At 48.0% G+C, this 17577-nt stretch overlaps 1 protein-coding gene across 2 annotated transcripts in view; it reads right to left on the bottom strand.

Moving 5' to 3' along the window:
- LOC131510744 (complement C3-like) overlaps positions 1-17577 on the bottom strand; it is a 40703-nt gene that overhangs the window by 5843 nt on the left and 17283 nt on the right. The window contains exons 19-33 of one of the 2 annotated variants that reach the window (XM_058728255.1): positions 17312-17397; positions 12593-12735; positions 12275-12487; positions 10161-10227; positions 9966-10052; positions 9008-9211; positions 8497-8572; positions 8050-8209; positions 7041-7139; positions 4165-4321; positions 2331-2494; positions 1037-1195; positions 834-893; positions 627-717; positions 458-509 (exon numbers count right to left, since the gene is read on the bottom strand). In XM_058728255.1, coding sequence (XP_058584238.1) covers positions 458-509; positions 627-717; positions 834-893; positions 1037-1195; positions 2331-2494; positions 4165-4321; positions 7041-7139; positions 8050-8209; positions 8497-8572; positions 9008-9211; positions 9966-10052; positions 10161-10227; positions 12275-12487; positions 12593-12735; positions 17312-17397 — 1818 coding nt within the window. Of the gene's footprint in view, positions 1-457; positions 510-626; positions 718-833; positions 894-1036; positions 1196-2024; positions 2042-2101; positions 2495-4164; positions 4322-7040; positions 7140-8049; positions 8210-8496; positions 8573-9007; positions 9212-9965; positions 10053-10160; positions 10228-12274; positions 12488-12592; positions 12736-17311; positions 17398-17577 lie in introns of those variants that run through there. The other variant, XM_058728254.1, reaches the window with a different exon arrangement.

Below are 17577 nucleotides of genomic sequence, written 5' to 3'. Positions count from 1 at the left end.
TCCCAAGTGACACAACAGAAGGAAGACCCACAGCACTTTTGGTAAGTGTTTTACAAAGGAGAACAAGAATTGCTTGTTATCTCCATGTTCTAATGTTGTAGTTTACAGCATACTAAACAAATTCTCATGTTACTGTAATTTCCATTTCTCTGTACCTTCCTAACTGGCAGTTTGAGAGTTCTGAAGCTGTGATAAACGCTTTAAAGGTCATGCAACAATGGCAACTTCCCCCACTGATTTGTTGACACTGCTGGAATAATTTCAGGTTATGGGGCCATAGCTCGTGTTGGACTGCCAATGCAAAGTGAGGACTGCCTGGGGTACCCACCTCCTGGCAGGTACTTCAGACAATACCAGATGCACAATACGCTCTTAGAAAGGATTAGGTCATGGAAAGGAGAAGTCTTGCTATAGACAGAGGAATGGCCAAGATGACCCCCAGTGACCCATCACTTACCTGGTACAGATGTCAAGGATCATGGTGTCCAGGGCTTCCTGAGGCCTCTTGACTAGAAACACAGACAGAAGAATGGGAGGGGGGTGTCCCTGGGTCCCAACTCAGGAAGGAGGCAGACATTAGAATGAGGGCGGGGGAAGGGTAAGAGGTAGGGTCTTAACTCTTTTACCATCTTCAGGAGCTCGTCGTACATTAATCTTGAGGTCAAACTTCTTGCAGGTGTGGTTGCTTTTGAGCTTGGCATGGTACGTTGTCACCACCTGGTGAGATCACAGGGCAATGCAGTGTCAGCCCACTTGAGTTGAGAAGAGGGTCCCTCGGGGCCAGAGGGGCTGAGAGAAGGCGGGCCAAGCTGGTGTGTGTTCCTGTTCCTTACCGACAAGGTGCCTTGTCCCTTCCCTTTAGCTGTTACTACAAAATCCTCATTTTTCTTGGTCTGCAGGGAGCAGGGAGAGAAGAGAGAGGATTTGGGAACCAAGCCTTCCCCTGGTTGCTACAGTCATATGCCCTATTTCTTGCCCGTGGCCAACACTGGTTGTTGTGGAGGGGGACGGCAAGCATTTGGCTAGGCAGTTGTACCTCTGCTGACCGCTGGAGGCTAGCAGATTCCCAGAGGATGGTGTGCCTGATGGCAGAGCTGCGGCTGGGCAGTTCAATGGATACTTCCAGGTTCAGGTCCTTGTGGTCAGGGACATCCTTCTGGAATTGGGCCAAGGCCTGGAACACCATGAAGGTGGCCTAGAGCCCATGAGAAAGAATGAAGGTGAGCCAGGAGACCGAGAAAGTGGTTAGAACCCACTGGGGAAGGAAGAGACTCAGATCAGAGGGAAGGGGGTACTGGGACTATAGCTTAGGACCCCCTGCCCCAGAGAAGGTGAGGATAAGATTAGGGGTTGTTAGACACTGAGGACTTGTTCTTGATTCTCCAAGGGACAGTGGCTTAGACAAGAGCTTGGACACACTGAGAACAGGTCTAGAATCCACCAGAAATTGTAGGTATAAGACTGAAACTCTAGCACCATTGAAAATATGGCACAACCCATCCAGGGCAGAGTCTAGGACAAAGGTTTGGAGCCACTGGGAATGTGTTTAGAACCCATTTGTGTAAAAGGAATGAAGTTGGAGGGGCGCCTGGGTCACTTAGTCGGTTAAGCGTCCGACTCCGGCTCAGGTCATGATCTCGTGGTCCGTGGGTTTGAGCCCCGCGTCGGGCTCTGTGCTGGCAGCTCAGAGCCTGGAGTCTGTTTCGGATTCTGTGTCTCCCTCTCTCTCTGCCCCTCCCCTGCCCATGCTCTCTCTCTGTCTCAAAAGTAAATAAACGTTAAAATAAAAAAATTTAAAAAAAAAGGAATGAATTTGGAGCTTGGGGATACTGATCATATGCTCTAGATTTCAAATGGACAGAGACTGGCAGCTTGCCAGGAAGAAAGGGGTCAACTGGAGCCTGAGGCTATTGAAACCATGTCCTAGAACCCAGTCTCCTGGGTCAGAGAGGCTTATATGATGTCCTAGATGATGTCCAAGAACATGATCTAGAACCCACAATAAGATGAACTAACACTGGGAGCTGGTGGAACTGAGATCCTGGTCTAGATACCACAGGAAGATATGAGCTAATACTGGGAGCCTGGTGGAACTGAGAACATGGTCTAGATATCAGGAGGCTCAGAACACAGCTTGGGCATCCAGAATGTAGTCTGGAATCCACCACTGGGTTCACAACTAAAAAATCCTGACCTCTCAATTCCATTACAGCCACTGTGGCTTGTGGGACAGAAGGACTGCCCCTCTTGGTTAACATGTTCTCTGGGAGACCAGTGGGAAGCCAGAGGAGGTAGGCATGCAGGTGCCTGGGGGATATGGGGTCACTTGCCTGGGTAGAGCCATAGCCACCTTCGTAGTATCTCTGCTCATTGAGCCAGCTGGCGATGGGACGTACAGAGTCAAAGTCTTTGAGCAGCAGCAGGGCCAAGAGGGCATAGGATGTGGCCTCCACGTTGTAGAGGTGCTTGCCAGGCTCCTCCCAACTTGTCTTCTCTGCAAAGAGATGCACCACCCCCCATCCCGTTCCCCATGCTCACTGCACAGTCCAGCCTGAGATGGCTCAAGAAAACTCAGAAAAAGACTCACAATAGACTTCTTGGTGTTCAGGTGTCCTGACTGACATCCAAGGCCCTCAATCTGCTGGCTCCTGCCTCACTCTCTTCTTTCATTAACCTTCACTCTTCCATTTCAATTCTCAACTGCAGCCCCACTGATCTACAGGAGATTCCCTAAACTTTCCATCATCATTCTTACTTCCTGGGCCTTTTCATATTCTGTACCCTCTATGTATTCCCGGTTAATCCCATCCTGCACAATTCAGCTTCAATGGCACCCCAAGAGTTTGTGAGGCCCTCCCTCTGTCTCTTAAAACATCATGTGCTGTCCTGTCCTAGCACTGTGATGCTCTATAGCAATCTATTTACTCATTTGTTTCCTCAACTGGAGTGTGAACCATGTTGGCAAGGGCTGTGCTGTATTCACTGCGATGTCCCAAGTGCTCACAAAAGCACTTGTGGCAGAGATCATCATTAAAAAGCATTCCCTCCTCAGGGACACCTGGGTGGCTCAGTCGGTGGAGCTTCCAACTTTGGTTCAGGTCATGATCTCATGGTTCAGGAGTTCAAGCCCCACATCAGGATGTCTGCTGTCAGCACAGAGCCAGCTTTGCAGTCTCTGTCTCCCACTGTCTCTGCCTCTCCCATGCTTGCGCTCTCTTGTTCAAAAATAAATGAACATTAAAAAAAAAAAAAAACACTGCTCCCTTCTCCTGGGCACACAGTTGCAATGCATCTCCCATATGTCTTTGCAGGCAGGTGCAGCCACATGACTGAACTCTGGATGATGGAATGGACACTGGCAATGTTAGGGGCCCCTTCCATGCCTGGTCTACCTCCCTTAAACAATCCACCTGACCATTTCCCCTTATGCTTAGATGGAGTGGATCCCAAGCACCCCGTGGTGGCAGTCATGAAAAGATAGAGGCCCAGATCTCCACATGACTGTCTGGAAGAGAGCTGTCCACCAACAACAAGCTTCCATTGTGCTAAACCACCTCAGTATATGTCCTGACATATGTTACATCAGTGAGTGCAAACCTGATGCAGTATATTACCTGAGCCAATGATTAAGTGCTCACTGTGTGCTGGGCACTGTGCTAAATTCCCTATGGCATTATCTTATCTAATCCTAATTACCCTTGAGATAATGATGACAACACATCGGAATAGAGCTCTCACTGTATGCTAGACCTTCTACCTACATTACTCCTTTAATCTTGTCAACCACCTATGATGTAAGTATCTTCTTCAGATGAGGTCCAGGGAGGGTCCGTGACTTTTACAAAGTCACACAGTGAGAATGTGGCAGAGGGGGATTTGAATTTGGGTCTGTCTGATGTCAGAGCCCACGTCCTTGTTCCTGTGTCATAGCAAGTGCTCAAAACATAGCTGTTGAATGAATGATGCTACCTTCTTGCTTGTGTAGCTTACAGTGAGGATTCTGACACCTCAGAGCCATTCACCAAGCAGGGCTTAGCACCATCCACTCCAGCTCAACCTGAAGCTGCCCATCGTAGCATAGCTTAGAGCCACATGCCAGCTCAAGATGACCACCCCCAAACCCTGGCCATGCATGCCTCTGTTCTTCACCAGGCTGCCACTCACCTTGGGCTGTGCTCAGAAATTTTTCGAGGAGATCTTCCTTCAGCCTGCCTAATCGGGCCAGGGCGTAGCCTGCAATGGCCACAGAATATGGTCTCTGCAGGTTCCTATAGTGGAATTCAATATAATCTCCTGCCTTATTGATGTTCTTTTCCAGGCTCTGTGAGAAAGAGGATTGGTTCTCTGGTAAGTTGGACATTGCAACCACAGAGAGCTGGTAAGCATCACACAAATGCGAATTCTTGGGTATGAGGAAGGATTCTGTCCTTGGGACATATTTGTTTAGAATCTGTCTTTTTTTTTTTTTTTCTTTTTTGGGTTTTCCAGACATTTTAGTCTCCGTGAACTGCCTCATTGTTGAGTAACTCTGATGTGCCTGGGATAGTTTATATACCCAGTGGTGTTTTGGTAACAGTTTAAGCACCAGCTCTCCGGAGTGTGTATGAGGGCCAGGGGTCTGTTTTATCGCCTGCCGATTACTGTGGTGTAAATGATCCCACTGTGGGCAATTTCAAGCTACCAACGTAATGGCCCTCAACATAAAGGGGAGAATATGTGTCGCAGATAGACACTCATGACCTAGCATGACCCAGCTTCAGCACCCCACTGGGAAACCTCTTCTCTAATCATCAGCTTCACACTTAACACTTACTATATGGCAGTCACACAGGCAATCGCTGAACTTCAGGATCCTATGGGGTTGGCATTATTTTCATCATCATCTCTACTGCACGAATGACAAGATTGAGACCCAGAGAGATGATGGAAGGAGGAAGCCATGATGTGCAGCGTTCGCCAACTTTCTTGGTGTAAATATTACCGTGGCCAATTTCAAACTATGTGGAGTCAGTGAATGCAGAGTTGGGCGGAGGGGGGCAGTAGCACAGAATTAGATAGCATTTCCACCTTATAGGTACATAACCTCGAGATGGATAGATTTGTCATAGATAATGAGGGAAAGTAATGAAACAATCAGGAAGTGATGAGTTTTGAGCGTTTCTTACCTTTGCTTTTAATGCTTAGTGTTTAAAGTCAGTTTACATAATTTGCTTGAAAAGAATGATTGTGTTTAACAACTAGCTTGTGAAAGCCCTGGAAGTTTAACGGTTGGCTTTCACAGACTGATCCCAGCACACTTTTTTTTTTTTTTAATTTTTTTTTTTTAATGTTTATTGGTATTTGAGAGAGAGAGAGAGGACAGCAGCAGATAGACAGAGACAGAATAGAAGCAGGCTCCAGGCTCCAAGCTGCAAGATGTCAGCGCAGATCCCAATACCAGGCTGGAACTCCCTAACAGGGAGATCATGACCTGAGCTGACATCAGAGGCTCAACCGACCAAGCCACCCAGGCACCCTAGTTCCAGCACACTCCTGATCTGCACCCCAGCAATCTGCTTCTATAGCCTATGCTATGCTCAGTTATACTGTTGTGGTAGGGCCCCTCCCTAAGGAAAAACAAAAGAAAACAAAAACAAAACCTCAGGCAACCTGGCTATAAGAGTACTTGACATCCCTCATGACCCTGTAACATGAGATCCCTTGATCAGACTGCATGTTTGTGTGTTACCATATATGGGAGACAAAGGAGTAAAATATATGTAAAACACTATGCCACCTGGAGTTAGGGGCTCAGTTCTTAGGGTATGAACCCAACTGAGCCTGCTGGCACGAATAAAGTTGCTTCCTGGAAAATAAGCCTCTATGTCACGACTCTCTCTGCAAGAATCCTGCTACAGTGTTGCCATTTTGTAGAAGAAAATGTTGGTGCCTTGCAGCAGAAACTAATCCTTTCCCAGCTGCCCAGCTTCCCTGCCCAGCTGCCTGTTCTCCATCCACTCTTAACTTTTGCAGAAACTTCGGTCTTTCATTCACTCGGCCACAGTGGAAGCAGCCATATTTGCCCAGTAAGACCTACTTCCTGCCCTCAGCTGATTGGACCAGGTATGACCACCTGACCCGGGGTGGGCCAATCAGAATTTAACCTATGGGTATCTGAAAGCTGTAGGTTTGGTCTGGCTATTTCCCCAAGGAAGGCAGCCAAGTTCTGTTGGGCAGGCTGGGTGGCAGGGAGAAAGGAATTATTGGGCCCAGAACGGCCTGGGTCCCTCTGAGGCCCTCAAGTCAACAGCCCTGTCCCCTCTATCTTGAGCCCGATGAAGGGAGGGGCAGCTGCCTGAGGCAAAATCCTGGGCTCTCTAACTTGGCAAGCTAAGGTCAAACAAACCACTCTCAAACCCCAGGACAAAGCAGAGGGAGTAATTGCAGAGACTCTCGGGAGTCCATCTTTCTAAGCTTCTCTGCTTCAGAACCAAAACCAGAGGAAAAAGAGACAGCCGTGAGCCAATATTTGTAATCATTTCCTTTGGGGACATGGGCCCCTTGGAAAATTTCCTAAAAGATCTCCTGGACTAAGAGAGTAGCCTTGATGTGTTCTTGGGTCTGGGTTGTGCCTTTTCTTCAGGGAAGCAGCAAGGTATGCTGCACTGATCATGTAGCAGTGATGGGGAAAGCAGGCCGAGGGGGCTTTTGTTGAAATTGGCTGACACTCTCTGGACAGGGTAAAGCAGGCAGAAAGGACCCATTCTTTGATCTCTTTCTGTCTTAGTTTTCTCCTCTGTAACCTGGGGATAAGAAGAGTAGCCTACGTCTCGGACTCTTAGAAGGATTACAGGACTTAGCATGTGCAGCACCTAGATGAGCATCTTAGTTAAATGCTCAAAAAATGCTGGGAATTATTATGGTTTTATGGGCATTATGGCTGCTGTGGTGGCTGCTATTGCACTGGGAGGACCGGGAATCACCTGAATGCAACAGCCCACCCTCCAAGGTGGATGTGCCGTGGGTAGGGAGGGGAGAAGGAGAGGGTGGCAGACACTTACATTGACCCTTTGCTTGCAAATATCTTTAGCCTCTTCCAGTGCAATGAGAACAAAGGCTGTGAGGGACACATCCTTCTCCTCATTCTCCTGGTAGCCACCCTAGAATGGGAAGCAAGAAACAAGGATAGTATGACCACTGTGTCCCCACATGCTGACCAAACCTCTTGTAGGGTCAGCAGGTCAAGGCAGGGTTGAATCTCTCATCAGTATCTCCCTAGGTGGGCCACACTTTTCAGTATTCATTGATTCAGCAATTGTTGCTGGTGCTGTGGATAAGATGGTGGGCAAGAACTAGACACTAGCCCCAACCCTCATAGTGTTCCCCATCTAGTAGGGGAGACAGACATGAACCAATTGGCTCACCAGTAGATATATCATTACAAATTGATGAGTGCTGTGCAGGAGGAAAAGTGGATGTGGCATTGAGAATGGACAGTGGGAGTGTGACTCAGTTGTGGAGATCAGGAAAGATTTCCCTGTAGGATGACCAGGGTTGGTATGCCAGACAGTGAGAACAGCATGTGCAAAGGCCCTGTGGCTGGATAGAGCAAAGCTCCTTGCAGTACAGATGGCATGTGATGGGGGTAGGGGGATGGTGTGATTGGAAATCTGACATGTCAGGCTAAGGAAGTGATTCTCCACCTTATGCATGCATCAGCACCTCATGGCATGGGGAGGGGGTGTTGTAGCAACTGTGATTCCTAGGCCCTACTCCTGAAGTTTCTGATTCCTGCATCTCAAGTCTATATTGAGATCATACTTTTCTAACAAGTTTGAAGGTGATTATGCAGCTACTGGCCTGGGGACCACATTTGGAGAACCACAGCTGGGAAGGGTTCTATATTTTCAGAGTGAAGGGGGAGGGACTTCGGTGTTGCACTAGCCTCTGAAGGTCTCTGGTCTTTGCATTGGGAAAGTGACACTCTCAGCTGAGGGGTAGCCTTTCTCCTGTCTATCCTGTGACTCCAGTCGTCCCTCCCCCAGCTTGCCCGAAACCCATGCTTCTTACAGTCATTGCTTGGGACATTACGGGCGCATCTTCCCGGAAGACCCCGTCGGGATTCTGCCTGTGAAGGATCAGCCATTTGACCGCCCCGCAGATGACATCGGCCTGAATGGCAATGAGGTTGGAAGCCAGAGAGAAGACCTTGACCACGTAGGCTGTCAGCCTGTGGGCGGCACAAAGCATCAGCCAATCGCCTCCGGGATCCAGAGACTGCCATTCCAGGAAGCCAATGAGCAGAGAGGGGCGGGGCCTACAAGCTGGCCCAGCTTCTCCACCCAAGTCAGGCGCCAGCCTAGCCACAGGGGGCGCTTAATGTCCACAGGCCACGTGGCAGCTCAAGGTGGGCGCCTCATCTCTGTGGGCTGAGGGTCCATAGCACAGCGTGTTCGGGCGACACCTGGCTGGAACACCCCAGGTGGGCCTGCTCAGTGGGGTGCCAGAACCGCTCACCAGGTGCTGGGCTTCCTGTCCAGGTAGGCCGCATAGGCCGAATTGTCCTGTCTGTAGGCCAGCTGCTGGGAGTACCCTGCAGGGAAGCCAGAAGTGTCTCCAGAGGAGCAGGGGCTGAGTGGAGGGGCTCAGGGGACAAGGATTCTCTGAGGGGCGAGACAGGGGTTCAGGGAGGAATGAGGGGGCTCAGGGCTGAGCAGGGAAGTCTGCTGGGAGAGCGGAAGGGACTTCTAAAAGGGGAAGGAGTTCTCAGAGGAGAGGGGTTCAGAGAGGCGAAGGATCTCAAGGGGGTTCAGGGCAAGGGGGCCTCAGTGAGACAGGGAGTTCTAGAGGGCTCAGAGGGGCCCAGGGTCTCAGAGAGGGCAAAGGTCAGGGGAGGTCTTTGAAAAGAAGGGATCCTGAAAGGGGAGGAGCTTAGAGGAAGGGCGTGGCCTGGAAAGGGGCCTGGGTCTCAGGGAGGACCCTGCTCTGGAGGTGGCTGGAGCAGAGAGGGTCTCCCAGGCAGACCCACCCTTTTCGATGAGCTGCAAGGCTTCCTTTCTCTTTGTGGGTCCCAACTTCTCCCACTGGTCCGTTTGGTCCAGGTAATGGACGGCAATGACCGTGGGCGTCATGCTTTTCATGTTCTGCTCCCCACAGCCCGAGGGGATCACGATGAGGTTTTTCAGTCGCTCCGCGTCAATGGCATCCTCAGTCAACTGAGCCACCGGGGTCCCTGCAACCGGGCGGGAGGACAGGGCTCAAGCAACTCACCCACCATGGGGTGGGGTGAGAAGGGTCAGGGCTGTCCCCAGCGATCCCAGGCTCCAGGCAGCCAGTGCCAAAGAGGTCCGGGGCAGTTGGGGGCTGAGGGGATGTGATGGTAGGAGGTAGGAGGCGGGGGTAGGGGAGTGGGGAGGGTATCTACATTTGTAGGGAAGGGGGTCTTATGCTTCACAGAAATCTGCTCCCTGAGCCTCTTACAAGTGGCAGATTAATTCTAGAACAATCGTCACCAATACTTAGATCATGCTTAATGCTGTTGCCAGGCGCTGTTCTAGAGAAACATCAGACAGTATCTCATTTAATCCTCTCAACAAGCCTTTGATATAGGTACTATTATTCACCCCATCACAGATGAGAAAACCAAGGGTCTCTCCCCAAAACCTTACAGCTTACAGGTTACAAGGTGCTTTTCCAGGAACTTCTTTTCCCTTCTGGCTCCAGTCGTCCAACTCAGGCAATTAGTTCCAGAATTTCCTGCTCTTGAACTATACTGTTTCTCATTTAAGCTTCTCTATCAGCAAAGGCTATTTGCTGAACTAAATACTGCCTGGAACCCTCTATAAAACAGATCAGGGAGGTGGCCTGCTGTTCTAGCTGTAGTGGAGGCAAGGGACACACGGTAGTATACGTGCCCAGAATTAGGAGAAATTAGGTCCCCTTCTCCAGAGCTGTGCCTTCCTGGGCGAGGGTCAGTGGCAGCTCACCTTGCAGGAGGATCCTGGTCTCTGAATCTGTGTCTGGTACCTGGTCACTGAGGTCTGCGGCGTGGACCTCCTCTCGCTGCACTCCGTCTGCCAGTGGAATGGGAGGGACCCATGGTGTCACCCTCTCCCACAAGGCCCTGATTCATCCCCTACCCCGCACCCCCAGGTCTCACCCTTCTGCTGTGGCTGACTCACTTTGGCCCCGGTTTTCTGGATCCAGTGTGTGAACGGCCACAGTTTTGTCGACTCTGATCCCTTCAGGCTGAACAGTGTTGGGATGGGATGGGGGAGGGGGAAGTCAGGTGAATAAAAGAACAGACACAGCTGATCAGCAGGGCATGGGCACGATGGCATCACCCATCCTAGTTCTGTGACTGGGAGTCAGTTTACCCCCACTGCCTCTCAAATGTCCTTAAAATAAAAGAATGTGCATAAAGTGCTGAGTACAATGCCTGGCACTTAGTAAGCGCTCAGTTAAACTAGGGGCTATCTTATTATCAGTGTCCCAAGTGAAGCTCTCCTTCCATGCTGGACTGCTGCTGTTTGTGCCCTTCCATCACACATTCTCCTTGAAGCTGGTACTAATGCACACATTTTCCTTTGGAGACCCAGTCTCCTCCGTGGCATGCTGGTAAACATTTGGTAGCCATCTCTCCAGGAAGAAAAGATCCTGATTTGTGGCACTGGCAGTTTCCATCCTGCAAACATCCCTGCCACAGTAGATTTCAAGCTACCAGCATCAGAGGGTGCAGAATTGGGAGTTGTGGACACACTGGCTCTGGGGAGCCTTGTGTAGGCTCCGGTGTCCTCTGGGGTTTCTTCTCATTGGTGCCACACTGAGCCACACTGGGACCCCTGATAAAAGGGATAATTAAGATTGTGCTCCTGGGGGCGCCTGTCTGCCTGGATGGAAGAGCATGGGATTCTTGACCTTGGGGTTGTAAGTTCGAGTCCCACATAGAGTGTGGGGATTACTTAAAAATAAAATCTAAAAAAAAAAAAAAAAGAGTTTGGTTCCATTAAGGAAATAAATATTATAAATTCTAGTTTGGGTATAAATAAGATATTTCACTGTAATATAACGCTGTCAGTTTTAAATCATTTTCTTTTTTTTTTTTGAGTTAGGCTCTGTTATCCTTTATTTTTGTTTTTTTTTTGTGTTTCAATATATGAAATTTATTGTCAAATTGGTTTCCATAAGACACCCAGTGCTCATCCCAAAAGGTGCCCTCCTCAATACCCATCTCCCACCCTCCCCTCCCTCCCACCCCCCATCAACCCTCAGTTTGTTCTCAGTTTTTAAGAGTCTCTCATGCTTTGGCTCTCTCCCACTCTAACCTCTTTTTTTTTTTTCCTTCCCCTCCCCCATGGGTTTCTCTTAAGTTTCTCAGGATCCACATAAGAGTGAAACCATATGGCATCTGTCTTTCTCTGTATGGCTTATTTCACTTAGCATAACACTCTCCAGTTCCATCCACGTTGCTACAAAAGGCCATATTTCGTTCTTTCTCATTGCCATGTAGTACTCCATTGTGTATATAAACCACAATTTCTTTATCCATTCATCAGTTGATGGACATTTAGGCTCTTTCGATAATGTGGCTATTGTTGAGAGTGCTGCTATAAACATTGGGGTACAAGTGCCCCTATGCATCAGTACTCCTGTATCCCTTGGATAAATTCCTAGCAGTGCTATTGCTGGTCATAGGGTAGGTCTATTTTTAATTTTTTGAGGAACCTCCACACTAAATCATTTGCTTTTTAATGTTTCATTGTTATTTCAATGACTTTAACGTTACAGGGGAAAATTAACCACTAAACAATTTCAACCATTAAAAAAGACACGTAGATGGGGGCCTTCATTTGTCCTTTAGCTTCAGGCTCCTATTGTGGTTTGACTTGGCACTGTCTCTATTTAAAATTTCGATCTTTTGTGTATCATGGATTTTTTGGCATTAATTTTGATTCCTTACAATATTGCATTAAAACACTGTTGCTCTTATGATCTCACATTTTGCTTGAAAATATTAAGGAAAGATGATATGAGGCTTTTATTTTTATTGAAGACTTGATCTTCTATTATATTTGAGAATGTTCATCACTAGGAAAGAGTGAAAATGTAAGTGTTTCGCACTTACTCACCCTAATCCTGGCCTTGCTTCCGAACTTGTAGGACTCCCAAGCATCCTAAGCTGGACACCGGACACTCTTGGTGTCTCAGAGTCAGTGTCTCCAACCTGGGTTGACAGCATGGGGAGACAGGAGCCTCTCCCAAAGGACAAGGGACTGCAGGTGCCCCAAGGACTCACCACGACCTTCAAGGGTTTCTTGACACCATCCATGAGGAAACGATTGTAGACCGCAGCCTTGACCTCCACCTCATGGAGACCGACCTTCAGAGGCACGAGGAGAAAAGGCACGGCTATTGAGGACTTGGCTGGGATGTTCAGAATCTGCTGATATGGTTTCCTTGCGGTGGCCTGGCTGCAGAAGGCTGGGTTGTAGAGCAGGGTCACCCGCACCTGCCAGGGAGAGAGTATCAGTCAGGGGGGCAGGTGCCACGGCCACCTCCCCCAACCATCCAAGCTCTCCATCATTCCTCTGCCCCCACCCCCCCGGGAACCCACCTTGAGCTCCCCAACATCCTGGTAATTGTAGAGCACGGCCCGGATCTCCACTTGCTCATTGCGCACGACAGAGTAGGGTAGCCGCAGGTCGATGAAGAAGTCTTGCATCACCGTGACCTCATAGGGGTCAGCCACGCAGATCCCTGCCCAGGAGTGGAGTGTCAAGGGAAGGAGGTGGACAGGCTCTCAGTGCTTACCCCTCACTGCGGGAGCTGTGTCAGGCTCAGCCTGTGTTTGTGCAAGCCCAGGGGCTAAACAATTGCACAGGTGACACATTACCGATAGTGGTGGCAGCTGGGAGTCACTCTCATGTACGGTTTCCATTTTCTTCTTGTAGTTTTACTCATAGGTAGGTGTGCAGGGGGAAGGGTTTGAGCACACCCGAAGGGTCCATACCTGGGCTCTCCAAAATGGTAGCCTGAGCTCTCTCTGGTCCCTGGGCATTTGGAATGTGGCTAGCTCAGAAAACTTTTTAACACATGTTTGGAACAATTTGCATATGCCAACCTACCTTTTCAGCTGTACATTTTGCAAATCCTACAATACAGATCAAAGTATTTCCAATGAAAGGCTAGGGGTGCCTTTCCACTGACTGGCTCAGTCAGTGGTGGGTGTGATTCTTGATCTGGGGCCGTGAGTTCAAGCTCACGTGGGGTGTGGAGATGACTTACAAATAAAATTAAAATCTTAAAAAAAAAAAGCACCCTCCTTGAGATGCTCTGCAGACATAAATTATGTACTAGATTTCAAAGGCTTAGTACAAACAAAAGCAAAATGCATCTTTCACAATTTCGAGATATTAATAGGTTACTCTTAATATCAATAGATGATTATTATAACATTATCATTAGCGTGATGGTGGGCTTTTTTAAACATATTTTTCAGCATATTTTTTCAACGTATTTACCACAAGTTGCAAGAATAACATTGTGGAGATATTTGGTTACAGAAAATGTATGATAAAATTGATTTCACCTCCTCTTTTTTTATGGGGCTCCCAGAAAATTTAAAATGACATGCAGCTTGCATCGTATTTCTGGTGGACAGTGCTGATCTACAGGCAGTGAAAATGACTGCAAAAGCGATGGTTAATTTGTGATTCAACAGCTACTAGGCTATATTCAAGCACTCGGTTGATGCAAGCAAAATTTGCAAAATATTGAAATGTTACACTAAAAAAATAAATAAAAATAATGTTGCACCAAAGGTGTATTAAAATTTGGGGCACCTGGGTGGCTCAGTCGGTTAAGCATCTGTCTCTTGATTTTCGCTCAGGTCATGATTTCCGGGTGCCTGAGTTACAGTCTGGTGTCAGGTTCTGAGCTGATGGCGTGGAGACTGCTAGGGATTCTCTTTCTCTCTCTCTGCCTGTGTGCTCTTCCTCTCCCCCCCTCTCTCAAAATAAACATTTAAAAAAGACAGTTAAGGAAAAGAAATACATAAAAATTTGTACACCTTATTTTTCAGCAATGGAAAAAAAATAGAGGCCTGAACCTTGAGCCTTGAAAATCCTTATTTCCTAACCTACGGTCATTATTTCTCATTCTCACAGGGGTCTGTTATAGTCATGGGAGGTAGTTACCATTTCTTATCTACCATTCATTTTTACATTTTTAAAAAAGCTTATTTATCTTTGGCCATCTCTACACCCAATGTGGGGCTTGAACTCACAATCCCAAGATCAGGAGTCACAGGCTTTTCCAACTGAGCCAGCCAGCAGCCCCTGTTTTCACATTCTTAAAGCCAGATTTAATTTACTCTGGTGGGTGAAAAACCAGCTTTTGCACCACAAACAGGAGGCTACCTCCAGGGAAACAAAACGGTTTTGTTTTGTTAAATACTGGCCAGCTCATGCTGTGCCTGCAGAAAGCAGACCTGCTCTCTCCTTGCTAATGCAAGTCAGTCAAGACCTACAGAGGAGATGAGGACATCCTTGCACCAGACTTAGCTTTTCCCTTGAACAAGCTGGAAGGAGCGAGAGAGAACCACACACAGAGTGACCTCTGACACACCATCCGTGTTATGTTTGAGGCAGAGAAACGCCTACTCTCCGTGACCCTGGAAGGACAGCTACATGTTTGTCCAAACCCACGGAAGGTACATCACTGAAAGGGAACCCTAGCTTTTGACTGCAGTTGATGATGATGTATCAGTGTTGTCCCAGAGATTTTGGCAAAGGTACCACCTAATGCAAAAAAGGGTTAGAGACGGGAATTGGGGGGAATTGAGGAGTGAGTGGTAATTCTCAGTTGTTTCTGTAAACCTAAATTGTTTAAGAAAACCCATTAATTAGGGGCCCCTGGGTGGCTCAGTCGGTTGAGCGTCCGACTTCGGCTCAGGTCATGATCTCACAGTTTGTGGGTTTGGGCCCCATGTCGGGCTCTGTGCTGACAGCTCAGAGCCTGGAGCCTGCTTCAGGTTCTGTGTCTCCTTCTCTCTGCCCCTCGCCACCCCAGCTTGCAGTCTGCCTCTGTCTCAAAAACAAATAAATATTTAAAAAAATTAAGAAAACCCATTAATTAAAAAATATCAACCAGGGCACCTGAGTGGTTCAGTCGGTTACACATCTGACTCTTGTTCTCAGCTCAAGGTCATGATCTCATGGTTCATGAGTTCGAGCCCTGCATTGGGCCCTGTACAGCCAACAGTGCAGAGCCTGCTTGGGATTCTCTCTCTCTGCCTCTATCTTCCCCTCCCTCAAACATACTGCCTCTCTCTCTCTCAGAATAAATAAATAAGCTTAAAAATATAATCGTACCTGGTAAGACAACAGTATTGAGAAGATGTCACAAGGGTACAGAGAGCAGAATAGAAAAACCATAGGGCCCTTTAAGATGCTGCCCCCATCACTCCCAGGGGGCATTGGGCAACTTCTGGGGATATTTTGGGGACATGTTACAACGGGGGTGGGGGCGCTCCTGAAGTCTTGTAGGTAGAGGCTGCGAATGCTGCTCAACATCCGATATTGCACAGAGAACCTTCCACAGAGAACCTTCCACAGAGAACCACCCAGCCCTGAACAACATCAGTGATGAGGTGCAGAGACCCTGGTGCAGGACAGGCCTTCCCCAACCTCCAGATACACACAACCCCCACTTCCTGCCCCGTGGGTCATGTTAAATGCAGGTTCTGATTCAGCAGGTCAGGAGTGGGGTCCAAGATTCTGAATTTCTACAACCCCCCAGGGAAAGCACCTTTGCCAGATTGCTAGTGGTTCAGGGAGCAGGCTTTCAGAAGCAGGGATCTAAACTGTGCCTTTCAACTTTCTCTTTTCAAGCTGCAAGAACCTTTCTTATTTCAAGGAAACCTCATGCAGGCCCTCCATATGCGAACAGGGACAACGAGGATATAGGAAGATGCTCTGATCTGAAGCATGGGCGGGGGCCACCGACCAGAAGTGTGCTGAGCTGTTACTGGAGCTCCAGACGAAAGGAAAAGTATGTGCCCCATGAATGCATGCACCACCCTCCCTTGGTCAGGAGAAACTGCCAGTTTCAGTTCCCTCAGTTAAAACAAGACAAGCAAAGACGCAGGTTTTGGACATCTTGAAGCCAGGAAAGGGAAGTGATAATGATGTGTAATGTATTATAAATGGTAACAAAACAAAATTATTAAACACGTTGGTTTCGCATGAAAGAGATATTCATGCCTCCTGTCCTGAGTCTTCACGTGTCCTTTTTAATGTTTCAATATTTTTTTCAACTACTTTAATGCTCAGGGAAAAAATTAACCTTTACAATATACCTAAATCATGGGGCGCCTCATTCGCTCAGTCACTTAAGCCTCCGACTTTGGCTCAGGTCATGACCTCACAGGTTTGTGGGTTCGAGCCCTGCGTTGGGCTCTGTGCTGACAGCTTAGCGCCTGGAGCCTGCTTTGGATTCTGTGTCTCCCTCTCTCTGCCCCTCCCCCACTCGTGCTCTCTCTGTCTCTCAAAAATAAATAAATAAATAAATATTAAAACCCCCCACAAAATGTACCTAAATCAGGCACAGGGGGCAGGGGGCACACATTTTCCCTCTTGCCTCAAACTCCAATATGTTTCGGAGTGGTGCTGGCTTCTATTTACAATGGAGATATTTTGTTCATCATTGATTTTTTTTTTGATTCACATTGATTTTTTCAAAATCATCACATGAAAATATTACTCATCTGGTCTTAAAGTCATTGCCTCTCTCTCCTCATCCTGTTCTCAGGCCTGCCTGAGATCATCACATTAGACCAGGGCTTGCCAGCTCCCTGTGGTGAGTCCCCCACCCCCTGGGATACCTTTTACCCAAGATTCACAATCTGACTGTCTATGTTCCAATCATGCATTTCATCCTGCTTCCTCTTTTATATTTTCTTAATCACTCTACCCATTATCCTGTCAACATGTCAACATCACCCCTTAAGGGTGTTTTTTGTTGCAAATTATTCTAGAGACTGTGCATGTCAACATGGGGGAGATTGTATGTCAGGGGTGGGTGGAATGGAGGTATGTGGGAACTCTTTGTATCTTCCCCTCAATTTTGCTGTGAACCTAAAACTTTTCTCAAAAGAAAATTTATTTACAAAAAGCACTATGTTCCCACAGAATAGGATCTGACACTCCTCTAGTCACCTGGGAGCAGAGTGTCAGACACCAAGAAACAGGGGATCTCTCTGGATGGGATGAGAAAATGCCCAGTGTCCCTGGGGTCTGTGCCTGCTGAGCATGGGGGCACCAACTTCACTCACCTTTCTTGTCTGACAAGCTCACGGCCAGAATCTCCCAGGTGGTGATGGAGTCTTTCAAAAATATATTTATGGTCTTTGTGGAGATTCTGGATGGATGAGAAGTGGGGGTATTAAAAAGAGGCAGGTGTCAGAGGTATGGGGGAAGCTGGTGTGGATGGGTCCCAAGGGGCAATTTGGAGGGATGGGTGGAGGCTGGGCACATGGAGGGGGCCTGACTCTTGATTTTCTTTCTAGGCTGGGTTGTGGAGTTGCCCAGTGATTCCAGA

This window comes from Neofelis nebulosa, chromosome 4 (assembly GCF_028018385.1).
Source record: "Neofelis nebulosa isolate mNeoNeb1 chromosome 4, mNeoNeb1.pri, whole genome shotgun sequence".
NCBI lineage: Eukaryota > Metazoa > Chordata > Mammalia > Carnivora > Felidae > Neofelis > Neofelis nebulosa.
This window is presented reverse-complemented; position numbering and strand designations above follow the sequence as displayed.